Source organism: Suricata suricatta, chromosome 8 (assembly GCF_006229205.1).
Source record: "Suricata suricatta isolate VVHF042 chromosome 8, meerkat_22Aug2017_6uvM2_HiC, whole genome shotgun sequence".
In the NCBI taxonomy this organism is placed as follows: domain Eukaryota; kingdom Metazoa; phylum Chordata; class Mammalia; order Carnivora; family Herpestidae; genus Suricata; species Suricata suricatta.
Window position 1 is genome coordinate 123,432,221 of NC_043707.1, and position 12,688 is coordinate 123,444,908.

Below are 12,688 nucleotides of genomic sequence, written 5' to 3' on the forward strand. Positions count from 1 at the left end.
CTAAGTCCCAGATCCTGCAGGAAACAGCTCTCTTCTCTCTCAACTAGTCCCAGGTCTATGGGCCAGTAAGAGAGAATCTGATTGGCTCCTGTGGTCACATGTCTACTCTGGGCCAATCAGCTGCAGCCAGCGTAGGCTGGTCATAGAGTAAACATGTGGCTAGTTCAGAGAAGAGGTAAATTCCCAGACCAGCTGTCCGCGCAGTGTGCAGTTCCGTGTAAACCGTTTCCTGCTTTGTCGCGGTCCTCGTAATGATTGTTTTCAAAGGTCGCCGTAATTCGAGGCCATCTCCGCTCTTCTCTGCGGCTTCGAATCGCTAGTTTAGTTGGTGCACAGGAAGGTTTCGTACAGATTTTGAGAGTTGGCCGCTTCACCTCGAAACTTCGGTTCAGCCTGGGTTCTTGGGTGGAAGAAACTAGCGGCAGCAACCAGCGCTGTTTCAGTGGAGGCAACCGGAGAAGTGGGTACAGTATTCATTCCACTTGCCAACAATCCCGGCTTGTGGTTCCTGGATTCCTGGGGGACCTCAAACAGGTTTTACAAGAGACTGTCACAGACTTTCATTTTCATGTGTGAGTGAAATGTGTGAATGTATCCTTACGATTCACTCGTTCATTTCACAAATGCTTATTCCATGTCTATTATGTACCAGGCGTCTTTTAGGCAGTGGGAAAATGCAACTGCTTGGACCTTCCATTCCAGAGGGACAAACTGCCAGTAAACCATCAAATAGGCAAACGGGATGGCCTGGTAGATAGTGTTAAATACTATAGAGCAAAAAGAAAATGGGAAAGGAGATATGAAGAGTTGAGAGAGGGATAAGATGTTAATAAGGTGGCCAGGGAAAGGTTTCCTTGAGTGAACAGTTTTTGAGTAGAGACCTGAAGCAGGTGTAAAAGCCACGTGGGCGACTTGAGTATAGACGGGTCAAGGGCAGGGCGGTGGGAGTGGTCTGCCTCTTCCAAGAGTATTTTATCACCCACCCTGTTTAGAATTGTTGGCACCTGGTGATAATAAGAAGCGGACAGACTTTTAATCACTTTTGTTCATGTTCTAAATTCTCTCCAGACAGTGCACCGTCTTACTGCCTGCACCCGGGGTGGCTCACTCCTTCCACCTTGCATTCCAGGCATTGGAAAAGCCGGTGTGAAGTGGGACTGACATGGGAGCACAGCTGTGGGTCTGAGGAAGAGCGAGGAGAGTGGGTCAGGAGTGGAGCGGGAGGTGAAGTCGGGGAGGTTAGGGAGAGAGCAAGCCACGGAGCGTTTTGTAGGTCATAGCAAGAACGTGGACTTGGACATGAGCGAGATAGGAACCACTGGAAGATTCTGAAAACAGATGGCCATGTGCGTAGATGTTCACAGGGTCACTGTGGCTACCATGTGGAGAGGAGTCAGTAGGGGGACAATGGGGAGACCAGTTATTAGGAGGTGATTGCAATAATTGGAAGTCGTGGTGCTGGTGGGGCTTAGATCAAGGCGGGGTCAGTGAGTCATGATGGTACAAACGCTGCCCATTCTGGAAATTTTTTAAAGGCACAGTTGACAGGACTTACGAGTGGTCCACTGAGTGAGTTATTAAGGATGACTAACTTTGATATTCGTAAGGCACAATTAGCATATGTCTAGAATTTATGAAAGATTATTAGTTCAGTGTTATAAAATGTGTAGCTGCTTCATGCTGCAAAGTTTAAATCACTCATCTCTCCATAAATTCTGCCAAAAAGTAGGAAGCGGTGGGGGTGCATGTCCATGTGGTTTTCTGCCGACTTAAGTGGATCCCAGCCAAAAGCATGTAAGAGCTACAGATAAGGCCAACCAGCAGCTTCCCTGGAAGGACTTCGGGGTTACTCCCAGGCCTTCTCTGAAGGAGGAACTGCTGGGCGGGGTAAGCGCCAACCGCCAGCCTCATGACTCCAAGTCACACCTCTAAGGTGAAGCTCAGAACTGTCTCCCGGGGGTTGGCCCTTGGGCGGCGGCTGTGAGTACTCACTGCCTTTGTTGCAGAAGGACGACCATGTAAACATGATGCACATCCACGTGTTTGCGGCCTATTTTGGGCTGATGGTGGCCTGGAGCTTCCGGAGGCCTCTGCATGGGAGAATGATGGAGAAATATCAGACAGAAAAGAGATCCAGTTTGTTCGGCATGCTGGGTGAGGACAAAGGTGGGGCATGGGGTGTGGGGGAGCAGGGGATGTCTCACCTCTGGAGTGAGCGAGAGGTTGCCGGGCGGCTCTGGGGAAACATCTCTCTTTCCTTCACCAGCCCGCCAGGGCTCAGAGCCCCTCCACGATGACTCATTTCCCGGAGTAGTATTGGATGGATTCGCAATCCCTTCTAGGGCTATGCTCTTCATTAATATCCAAAGGAGAGGGAAGACTCATGTACTTGAGTTGCAGTCGGTTTGCCCAGTCCTTTGGTCTTCAAGTTAAGGGAGGGAACTGGATTAGTGGAGAAAGGGGAGGCCAGCAGTGGAGAGAGGGACAGGGAGAGGAAAAGAACGGGAATGCTGGTGGGTCTTGCCAAGCTGCCGCAGTAATGCGGAACCCCGACTCCCAGGAGAGGCTGAGAGGAAATCAGGGAGTGGGCTGGGCAGCAGGTGATCCAGCAGCCGGCTATGAGGCCAGATGAAACTGGCACATTACGTTCTCAAAATAAGCATTTGGCCCTCATAAGCCAGGCCCAGGAGGCCTGGGAGTTGGTGATTTCAACTCTCTGGGCCTTCATTATTTTGCCCGTAAAGTATGTTAGTTGGGCCCTACCAACTTGAGAATTCAGAGAAGACATGACTTGCCCAAAGTCACATAGCTAGGAAGTGACCAGGCTGAGACTTGCCCGCTCCAGGAAGCCCCCCAACAGTCTCAGACTTTGAAGTAGGAGTGCTGGTTCTTGGCAATGACTCTTTCTGGCCCGCAGGAACCCTCTTCTTGTGGATATTCTGGCCAAGTTTCAACTCTGCTCTGCTGCCGAACGAAAGGAAGAATGCCATGTTCAACACCTACTATGCTCTTGCGGTCAGCACGGTGACGGCCATCTCGGTGTCGTCCTTGGCTCACCCCCAAGGGAAGATCAACATGGTGAGGAGGGGGCTGCCCCTTGGGCAGCACTTGGGTCTTGTAGGGCTGGACACATCTTCATGCCTCCTGTTCCCACAGGGTGGGAAAGACTATGCCAAGTGACCTGGTCTTGTCTGCAGTGTCACGGAGCACTGGGGAAGGGCACTGGCTTACCAAAATGGGAAGTACGGTGTAAAGACTGTGAAATGATCAAAGGCTCTCTGAGAGCAGTGATTAAATCTATCAGTGTTGATATCAAACAGATATAAGTGTGAAACCTGTTTCTGCTAGTTACTGAAGCCAGCCACCATGAGCGAGAGTCAACAGAAGAGGTAGAGTAGGACTCAGCCACTCCCCTTCCCCTAAGAAATTTCAAGAATGGAATGAATAGAAGCAGAGGTAAAGACGTATGTCACTCTAGCCTTGTGACCGTGCTCAAGCCACTTAAACATTTGGGCCACACTGGCTCATATGTAAAGAGGGAAGTACAAGACCATGCTGGTAAAGTGCTCCATGGCTAACATACCCAACTATTACCAGTGTAGCCAGGGGGTCTGGGTGTGAGTTTTGGGGGAAGAGACAGGTGAAAAGGTAGAGCTAAAGACACAAAAACAATTTCCCATGAAGATCAGGTATGGGGCCGGCCAACCAGAGGTTGTGGGAGAAAGTCTAGAGAGACAACAAGGCCTGGAGTGGACAGAATGTGGCCATGCGTGACAGGTTAAACACCAACGGGTGTGAGTGTCTTTCTGGGGGACCTCCACAGTGACAGGGAGTCTAGGATCAGACAAAGAGGGGACATCCAGGGAGGCAGGTGTGGCCAGAAGATCAGAGAAGCCAGAAGGTGACCCCAGGGCCCAGAGCTCCAAGACCTGGTTAGAGTCGAGGGGAGCAGAGCGAAGTAGCAAGAACCCCCCGGTTCGAGAGGAACAAAGGACATGGCAGAAATGTGACCCAGGGACAAGGACTAGCTTTTTTTTTTTTTTTAAGTTTATTTATTTTGAGAGAGAGAGAGAGAGAGAGTGCATGCATGGGGGACAGAGAGAGAGGGAGAGAGAATCCCAAGTAGGCTCCGCACCAGCAGCATGGAGCCCAACATGGGGTTTGTACTCATGAACTATAAGGTCATGACCTGAGCTGAAATCAAGAGTCAGACACCTAACTGATGAGCCCCCAGGGACCCCCACAAGGGCTAGCTTACTAAGCTAGGTCCAGAGTACAGGGTGGCAGAAGCACTAAGTACCCAATAATAATGATTTAAAAAAAGTGAAAGCAGTAATAATGGCTTATATTTCTTGAGTCTTTACTCACGGTCCAAGCCAGGCCCGGGGCTCAGAGTTTTACATGTAGTAAGTCTGTTAACCTTCCAGTAACCATGTTAAGTAAGTACCTTCAACACTCCATTCTTCTGGTGGAAAAGCTGAAGCATGAGTGGTTAGGTGCTCAAGGGACACATCACTAACAAGTGGGAGAGTGACTAGGATGCACTTTCAAGTTCAATGCCTCCCAGTCGGGTTGACGGCTCCCTGAGCCGGAGAAGCGGAGTAAGACAAGACCATTGACGAAGCTCACGTAGTCTCAACGGAGAGGAGGGGATGTGAAGTGGGGAAGACATTACGGTGTGGCTTGCTGCCCACTTACCAAGTAACTCTGGGCAAGATGCTGCCTTCTCTGGGCCTCACTTCACTCGCCCACAACCTGTGTCTTTGCAGCATCATATCCACAATGCGGTACTGGCCGGAGGTGTGGCTGTGGGTACCTCGTGTTACCTGATCAGGTCCCCTTGGCTCGCCATGGTGCTGGGCCTTGTTGCCGGACTCATTTCCACCGGAGGAGCTCTGAGCCTGACGGTAAGAGATGGGCAACCAACACCCTGATTTGGCTTCGACCACCAGGGCCCCTGGGCGCACCGTGGGCCGGCATGCGGTGCCACGGGCTGACTTAGGCAGGCATCGGCCGCTTCTCAGGCTGGCTTCAAAGCTTGGGTCAGAGACCCACCCGAGTTGGATGGTGCATTTGTTAGGATTTGGGGAGCAAATAACAATCTATCAAGTTTGCTCAGGCACTGCTGGGGACCCAAGAATGGCTGACACCAGGGACAGGAGTGTTGTGAGGAGCCCAGGAAGTCCCCGCCCTTCTTCTTTCTTTGCTTCTCCTGGAAATCTGCTCCACCCTCACTCTGTAGACTTGCTTTCACCTCTGCTCCTCCTGCTCCACATGGTGGAGATGCAGTCTTGCTCTTCAGGAAAGCAGACAGGTGGAATCTCTCGGCCCTGTTGCCAAGTGTTTTGGAGAAGGGGCTCGTTCGTTTAGCTTGGGCTGGGGTGAGGGGGGCTGGAGCAGAACATACATACGTGGCTGCAGCCCATGAGCCGCATGAATGGGGGTGGAGGGGGGGTAGCCGCCAGAAGGGTGTTGGGCCAACCTACGCCCGTCCACTTCTGATTGTTTAGTTCGTCTTCTTAAGCAGATGGACTTTTCTTCCTGCCATACTCAGCAGGTACTAATAACACCAGAATCCCCCAAAATAGCCACTTGGTTCTGATACACTTCTAAGAAAAATATTTAGGAGCAACAACCCTTCATGTGTTTGAAGGCTTCGTAGAAGAAAAAGGAGCAGACTTTTAAAAAGCTGAATTTGGATGAATAATGGATACTCAAGGAGGTGGTTTCAATCCAAGATGGTGGGGGGGTGGCGGTGGTGTACCGACCATTTGATCTGACCAGCTACGGGGGAGTCTGCTCCTCATCTTTGGAACCAGAATAAATGTCTTTTAGCTCTTCTGCGTCGAGGCCCGATTATGAGAGGTGGGATGCACCGCCGAGCACTGCAGAACGAGTCCTCATCAGGCTGGGCGGCCATGCGGCCATCTCCACCATTTCCTTGACTCTCTCACTGTGGGAGTGATTCAGAGATGATTCATTCCTTCCTGCCTCCCTCCATGTGTTGGTTCGTTTGTTCGTTCACTCATTCAGTATATACGTTTTGACATTGCTCCTGCTTCCCGGGCTGTAGGGTAGTGAGGGAAATGGGCAAATAAACACAGCACCACAGGGCTGCTGCTGTGGACGCTGGTCTCATAATCCAGCCTGAGATGGATCAGGAAATGCCTCCTGCAGCGGAGGAGGTCCCAGGCACGTGTTGACAAATGACTCATGTTAGCCAGGCAGAAGACCGTGTGCTCAAAGACTCCATGGGGAGAAAAGACACCAAACCATTGGGCTCACCCAGAAGTGTGGTGGGACCATGGTCTTGAGAGACGGGAGATACCCAGGTATATCCCCTGGGCAGGTCGAGGAGCCGGGATTTCTATTCTGAAGGCAAAGAGGGTCCTAAGGAGGGAACGAGCCTGTTCGAGTTTGCATTTGTTTCCATGATTGTTGGCTCAGGGCCCTCTGGAAGGCTAAGTGGGGGAGGGGAGGGAGTGCTGAGGATAAGTCTGGAGCGGCAGGCCGATTCTTTTCATCTCATTAGGCCTGCCCTGTGAGGGCAGTCACATTTGGTCTAGACCAGTGGGTCTCAGTCACCCTCCAGGGACACCTGACATTATGCGCAGACAGTTTTTGGTTGACACGCTGTGCAGGATGCTCCTGGCATCTAGCAGGGAGAGCCCAGGGGTGCTTCTACACGCTACGACACACAGGACGGACTTGTCACCACACAGAGTTATCAGGCCTGCGCTGGACCCTCCCCTCTCAGAGGCTGATCAATGGGGCATCACGCACAACTTCGTTAGAAATGCAGAATCACAGGCCCCAGGCTCATCGGATGTGCCTCTGTAGTTTAACAGGCTCCCCTCGTGAGGCCTGGGCACACGTAGGTCCGAGAAGTGCTTCTGGAGGGAGCCCAGTCACCTTTTTGGGTGACCCTGGAGGCCAAGGGTCTGTGGAAAACCCGGGAAGAGAGTCCCAGTCCTGCACGTACATCCGCTTACGTGACGTTTGTTCTAGATGCGTTTTAACAACATGCTGGACCTCCATGACACCAGCGGCGTGTACTACACCTTCGGCTTGCCGGGTCTCCTTGGGGAGATCGCCCACATTGTGCTGATAACGCTTCAAGACGACTGGACCAAGAGTACCAGGTAAGTCACTTGGCTTATCGCCTGCACAACCCCACCCACTCAGGAAGAAATGATCCCTTCGCTGAGGCGCACGCATCCAGAGCCAGGCGCTGGGTGGGCCTCGGCAAATACTTGTGGGCAGACTGGTTTAATAAATCCCGCAGAGCCCTTACCTCTCCAGGCCTTGTCTTCGTCCCAGGAAGGACAGCTTAGGGCAAAGGCAGATAGTTGTCAGGCTCCTCCAGGGGACCTGGCGGAGCAGGTCAATCAGGCCTGAGCCAGCCGAGTCTGTTTTACCACCGCTGGCAGTTTGGGTCATGGTGAGGAAGAATGTTTCATGGAGTCAGACTTGCCTTTTTTTCTTTTTTTAAGGTTTATTCACTTTTCAGAGACAGAGACAGACAGAGTGTGAGTGGGGAAGGGACAGAGAGAGAGGAAGAAAGAATCCCAAGCTGACAGCTTGGAGCCTGATGTGAGGCTCAAACTCATGAGCACAGAGCCTGCTTCTCACTCTCTCACTCTCTCTCTCTCTCTCTCTCTCTAAGTAAACATTTAAAAAAAAAAATAAATAAAAACCTTTCTCATAGTGTCGTTCACATCCAGAAAAGTGCAAATATCATACGGGTGCCACTTGATGAGATTTCTGACCGGCCCACGGAACCAGCACCCAGCACCCCTTTCTCTCCCATCCCAGGGCAACCGTGAACCTGACCTCTAACACCCTCCATCAGGTTTTGCCCTCTTCTGTCCCTCCCGTATGTGAGCTCACACGGGAGTCCGTGCTCTCGCGTGCCTGGCCTTTACTCCACTGTTGTGAGACCTCCCATATCTCTGTAGATGATGGTTCGCTTTCCTTGGGGGATAATGTTGAGTTGTGCTTGGGTTTACTTTATAGGGATGACCGATGACACGGTGAGGTCAATGTCATTGAAGGGAACGCTGAAGGTTACTCACAGTCCTCCCGGAAGTGAGAGGCATGGCGTACCACCACGTTGGGCTCCGCAGAACATTATCACAGGCAGGGACCGGGCAGCAGGGAGAGGGAGAGGGGGAGAGAGGGTTTGGAACTGAGGCTTTGTCTTCAGGTTGGTAGCTGTAGGGTAATGAGTAGAGGGGAGGTCTCCGATTGGGCCGGAAGACAAAGCCTGTATTAGAGCTCGTGGTTGGGCGAGTTAAGATATGAATTTTGCACGCTCGTGAAAGCTGACTTGTGAAGAGAAAGGAGCAAATAATTTCAGCAGTTAGTTGGGCCCTGTGATAAATGAGCGCTAAGCAGACAAATACCCGGATCCAAGAAACGCAGTTACAATAAGTGTCCCATTGTGTGAATAGAGCACAATTTATGTATCCGTTACTGATGAGCATTGGGGTTCTTTCCAGTTTGGAGCTATTATGAATATCCTAGTGTTGCCGCTATGAACATTCTAGCACTTTTTTTTTTTAAACATACAAATGCACTTCTGTTGAGCAAATGCCTAGAAGCAGAATTGTTAGATTGTAGTATTCCCATGATCCCTTTTAGAGGAAACTTCCAGTCTGCTGCCTTAGTCTGTGCTGGTTTCTTCACTTGTGGACCCAAGAGTTCCCTTTACCCTACATATTCTCTGATGCCCCGTATTTTTCGTCTTTTTAATTTTCTCCATTTAGGCATCAAACTTATCTCTTTTTTTTTTTTTAAAGTAGGCTTGCACAGTGCAGAGTCCAATATAGGGCTTGAGCTTACAACCCTGAGATCAAGACCTGAGCTGAGATCAAGAGTCAGATGCTTAACCGACTGAGCCACCCAGGTGTCCCTAGGCTCAAACTTTACCATTTTACTATTATTCTTAATGTTTAAATTAAAAAAAAAATTAACGTTTATTTTTGAGAGAGACATATAGTGTGAGCAGGGGAGGGGCAGAGAGAGAGGGAGACACAGAATCTGAGGCAGGCTTCAGGCTCTGAGCTGTCAGCACAGAGCCCAATGTGAGGCTCAAATCCACGAACCATGAGATCATGACCTGAGCCAAAGTCGGGTACTCAACTGGCTGAGCCACCCAGGCACCCCATTATTATTTTTTTGTGTGTGTGTGTTTGTTTATTTTTGAGAGAAGGAGAGAGAATGTGAGCAGGGGAGGGGCAGAGACAGAGGGAGACACAGAATCTGAAGCAGGCTCCAGGCTCTGAGCTGTCAGCCTAGAGCCCAGTGCAGGGCTTGAACCCACGAACCGTGAGATCATGACCTGAGCTGAAGTCGGACGCTCAGCAGACTGGGCCACCCAGGTGCTCCTAGACATCAAACTTATCATTTTGTTTTTATTTTCTTAATGTTTATTTTTCGGAAAGAGAGATCACACATGTGCAAGCGCTAGTGGGGGAGGGACAGAGGGGGGGGCCACAGAGGATCCAAAGCGGGCTCTGAGCTGACAACAGACAGCCCTACATGGGGCTTGAACTTAAGAGTCGTGAGCCGAAGTTGGAGGCTTAAGAACCACCTAGAAGCCCCTCAAACTTACCGTTTTAATTTTAATTTCCCTAATAACTGATTAAATAGACCAATTTCATATGCTTTTTGGCCATTTGAGTATCTTCTTTTGTGAAATGTCCATCCAAGCTCTTTTGCCCATTTTTTTTGGTTGGGTCTTTTTTTTCTTATAGATTTGGAGGAATTCTGGTCATAGGGCCTTTGTCACATACAGATATCTGAATATCTTCTCCCATTTTGCGGGTTATCTTTTGCCTTCTTAGTGGTACATTTTGATGAACAGAAGTTCTTCATTTTATTACAGTCCAGTTTATCATTGTTCCCTTTGCATTGGCGTGTTCTGTTTAAGAAAGGCCTCTCTCCTGCAAGGCATACAGATGTCCTCCTAGGCCACCGACTCACTTAAAGTGAAGTCCCTGGGTTGTCTTGGAGCGACAGGGAAGCGTGGTCAACCCGGGCGGGCAAGGGAGATGAGCCTTTTAGCAAGTTACACTCCACGCTGCCCTGATGGAAAGGCATTTTATTTTTAATTGCGTAATGAGGAAGGAAAGTTGGGGCTCAGAAAGGTTAAATGACTCTGCGGCTAGTGACAGTCCTTGGACTTGAACTTGGGTTTTCTGCCTCCTGATCTAGTTCATCATGCGTGAGTTCTGAGAATTGAAGTAAGCCAAAGAGGATCTTAGAATCCCCCCTTCCCTTCTTACAGGCCTGTGTGGCTTTGCAGGAACACGACGGGGGCGGGGGGGGAGGCCTGGGGAGGGGACGTTTGTTCTTCTGACAGCATTGCTCCTGACGCAGACAGTCCTTTTTGACCCCAATGATCTCTGCAGTTTCATGCCTCAGTGTGACTGCATTCTGCTTTGTCATTTCTAGGGTTGAATACCAGTTGCTCTTGGACATTGGGGCCCTGAGCTTGGCCCTGGCTATGGGTCTGATAATTGGTCTTTTGACAGGTAAGTATGAGCCCACCCTTCGCCCCTGTGTTGCAGGGCACAGGACCCGGGTCCAGAGTGCGCCTGCCCCGGGGCTGGACGTGTGTACCCATCCCTTTCTCCGGGACTGCCTCAGCTCCAGCCAAGTGAGGCAAAGTGCTAGACCTTGATTAACAACAAAACAGAATCTCATCATTCAGCATTGGAAAGGCCTTCAGAGGCCGTTTGCTGTAGGTGTGGACTCTGGGGGCCAGAGAAAGTGAGAGACATTCCTGAGGTTATAAGTAGGGGTGAGTGGTGACACTGCCGCCTCATGAGCCCAGGGCTGGTGACTTCACCCAATTTTGTGCAGAAAGCCAAGGAAACCCTTCTGCCAAAAGTCTTACCTTTGTTCCCTGAGAATACTTACAGCATTATTTCATTCAGCAAATACTTATTTGATATGTACCATGGGCCAGACATTATTCTTAGGCACTAGTGACACAAGAGTGAACAAACAAGTTCCTTCATCTCATGGGGTTGATATTCTAGTGGAGGCGTGGCAATAAACAAACAAGTAGAATATTTACTATGTCAGAGGTGATAAGTGCTATGAAGAGAAGTAACTCAGGGTAGAGGAGCACAGAGTCAGTGTGAGTGTGGGGTGCTCTCCTAGAAGGGGAGGAAGGGTGAGGCCCATGGATGGCTCAGTTGGATAAGTGTCCGACTCTTTTTTTTTTTTTTTTTAATTTTTTACATCTTTATTTTACTTCGAGAGAGACAGAGAGTGAGCAGGGGAAGGTCAGAGAGAGAGGAGACACAGAATCGGAAGCAGGCTCCAGGCTCTGAGCTGTCAGCACAGAGCCCAACGCGGGGCTCAAACTCGCAAACCATGAGATCATGACCTGAGCTGAAGTCGGATGCTCAACCGACTGAGCCCCACAGGCGCCCCAGTATCCAACTCTTGATACCTGCTCAGGTCCTGATTTCATGGTTGTAAGATCAAGCCCTAGGTCAGGCTCCGTGCTAATAAACATGTAGCCTACTTGGGATTCTCTCTCTCTCTCTCTCTCTCCCTCCCTCCCTCCCTCCCTCCCTCCCTCCCTCTCTCTCTCTCTCTCTCTCTCTCTCACTCTCTCTCTGACTCTCTCCTGCTCAGTCTCTCTCTCTCAAATAAATATTTTTTAAAAGTATGGGAAGGGAAGATCTATCTTCCCTTTATCTTTAAGCAGAAACCTGAACAGAGAGAGGGAACAAGACCTACCATGTGTTTATTTGGCAGGAGAGCATTCCATAAAAAGGGAGAGTACGTGCAAAGGCCCTGAGGCAGGAGCAAAGGGTGCTCAGTGTGGCTGATATGGATATAGTGAAGGGAGAGTGGCAGGGGTTGAGAACAGAGTGGTAGGAAGGAGCCAGATCATTCTGAGATGGGAAGCCATTAGAAACCTTTAAACAGAGGACTGAAGTATGCTTTTGCTCCTGCAATATCACAGAATAGCACAGAACCTCAGGGCGTTCCTAACTTGCCAGTCTTATTTATATGCTAGGTGAAAAGACACTTTCTGTCCAGAACTGCTCGCCTTTATTCTACAAGCAAACAGCTTTATTGGTTAGACATTCATATATTGTTTCCCTTAGCAGGAAATGAATGCCAAATAAGGGAGAAAATAGCATTAACAGACATAAAGGAGTTGTATGGCCTCAGGCATATCAGTTTGTTCTCTCTGTGCCTGGGCCTTGGGAGGCTTCTATGCAAAACGAAAGGGCCATGGTAACTAATCACTGGGCTGCTTTTCTGCTCCAAAACAAATATGAAGGTACTTTTCGGAATGGCCTGGGTGGTTTTAGACAGCAAGACTGACTAGAGTCACTTTAATATACTGACTGGCCTCACTTTCATCAGAGCCGAGGTGATTAATTACATACAGATGAGAAAAAATGTAAGTTGGCAGCCTCTTCATGGTGGCAGTCCAATCCTGAGTAGGGATACCAGATTTAGTGAGTGAAAATACGAGGTGCCCCGTTTTTTTTTTAATTCAGAATTAACTCAGCATCTTGATTGTATCTGGACTCTGACACCATTCGCCATCGTCACTAGTAGTCACAAAGTGACGCTGATGTGCACCGTCCTATAAAATACCTGGGAGGGCCTTTTTATTTATTTATTTTTTATACTTTACTGGAGTCAAACA

The 12,688-nt window shown here is 49.7% G+C and overlaps 1 protein-coding gene across 1 annotated transcript in view; it reads left to right on the forward strand.

Annotated features, from left to right (window-relative positions):
• The window catches only part of RHCE (Rh blood group CcEe antigens), a 34,619-nt gene that overhangs the window by 15,205 nt on the left and 6,726 nt on the right, over window positions 1-12,688 (forward strand). Inside the window, exons 4-8 of the mRNA XM_029949838.1 lie at window positions 2,007-2,154; window positions 2,918-3,078; window positions 4,770-4,907; window positions 7,009-7,142; window positions 10,459-10,538. Coding sequence (XP_029805698.1) covers window positions 2,007-2,154; window positions 2,918-3,078; window positions 4,770-4,907; window positions 7,009-7,142; window positions 10,459-10,538 — 661 coding nt within the window. The remainder of the gene's footprint in view (window positions 1-2,006; window positions 2,155-2,917; window positions 3,079-4,769; window positions 4,908-7,008; window positions 7,143-10,458; window positions 10,539-12,688) is intronic.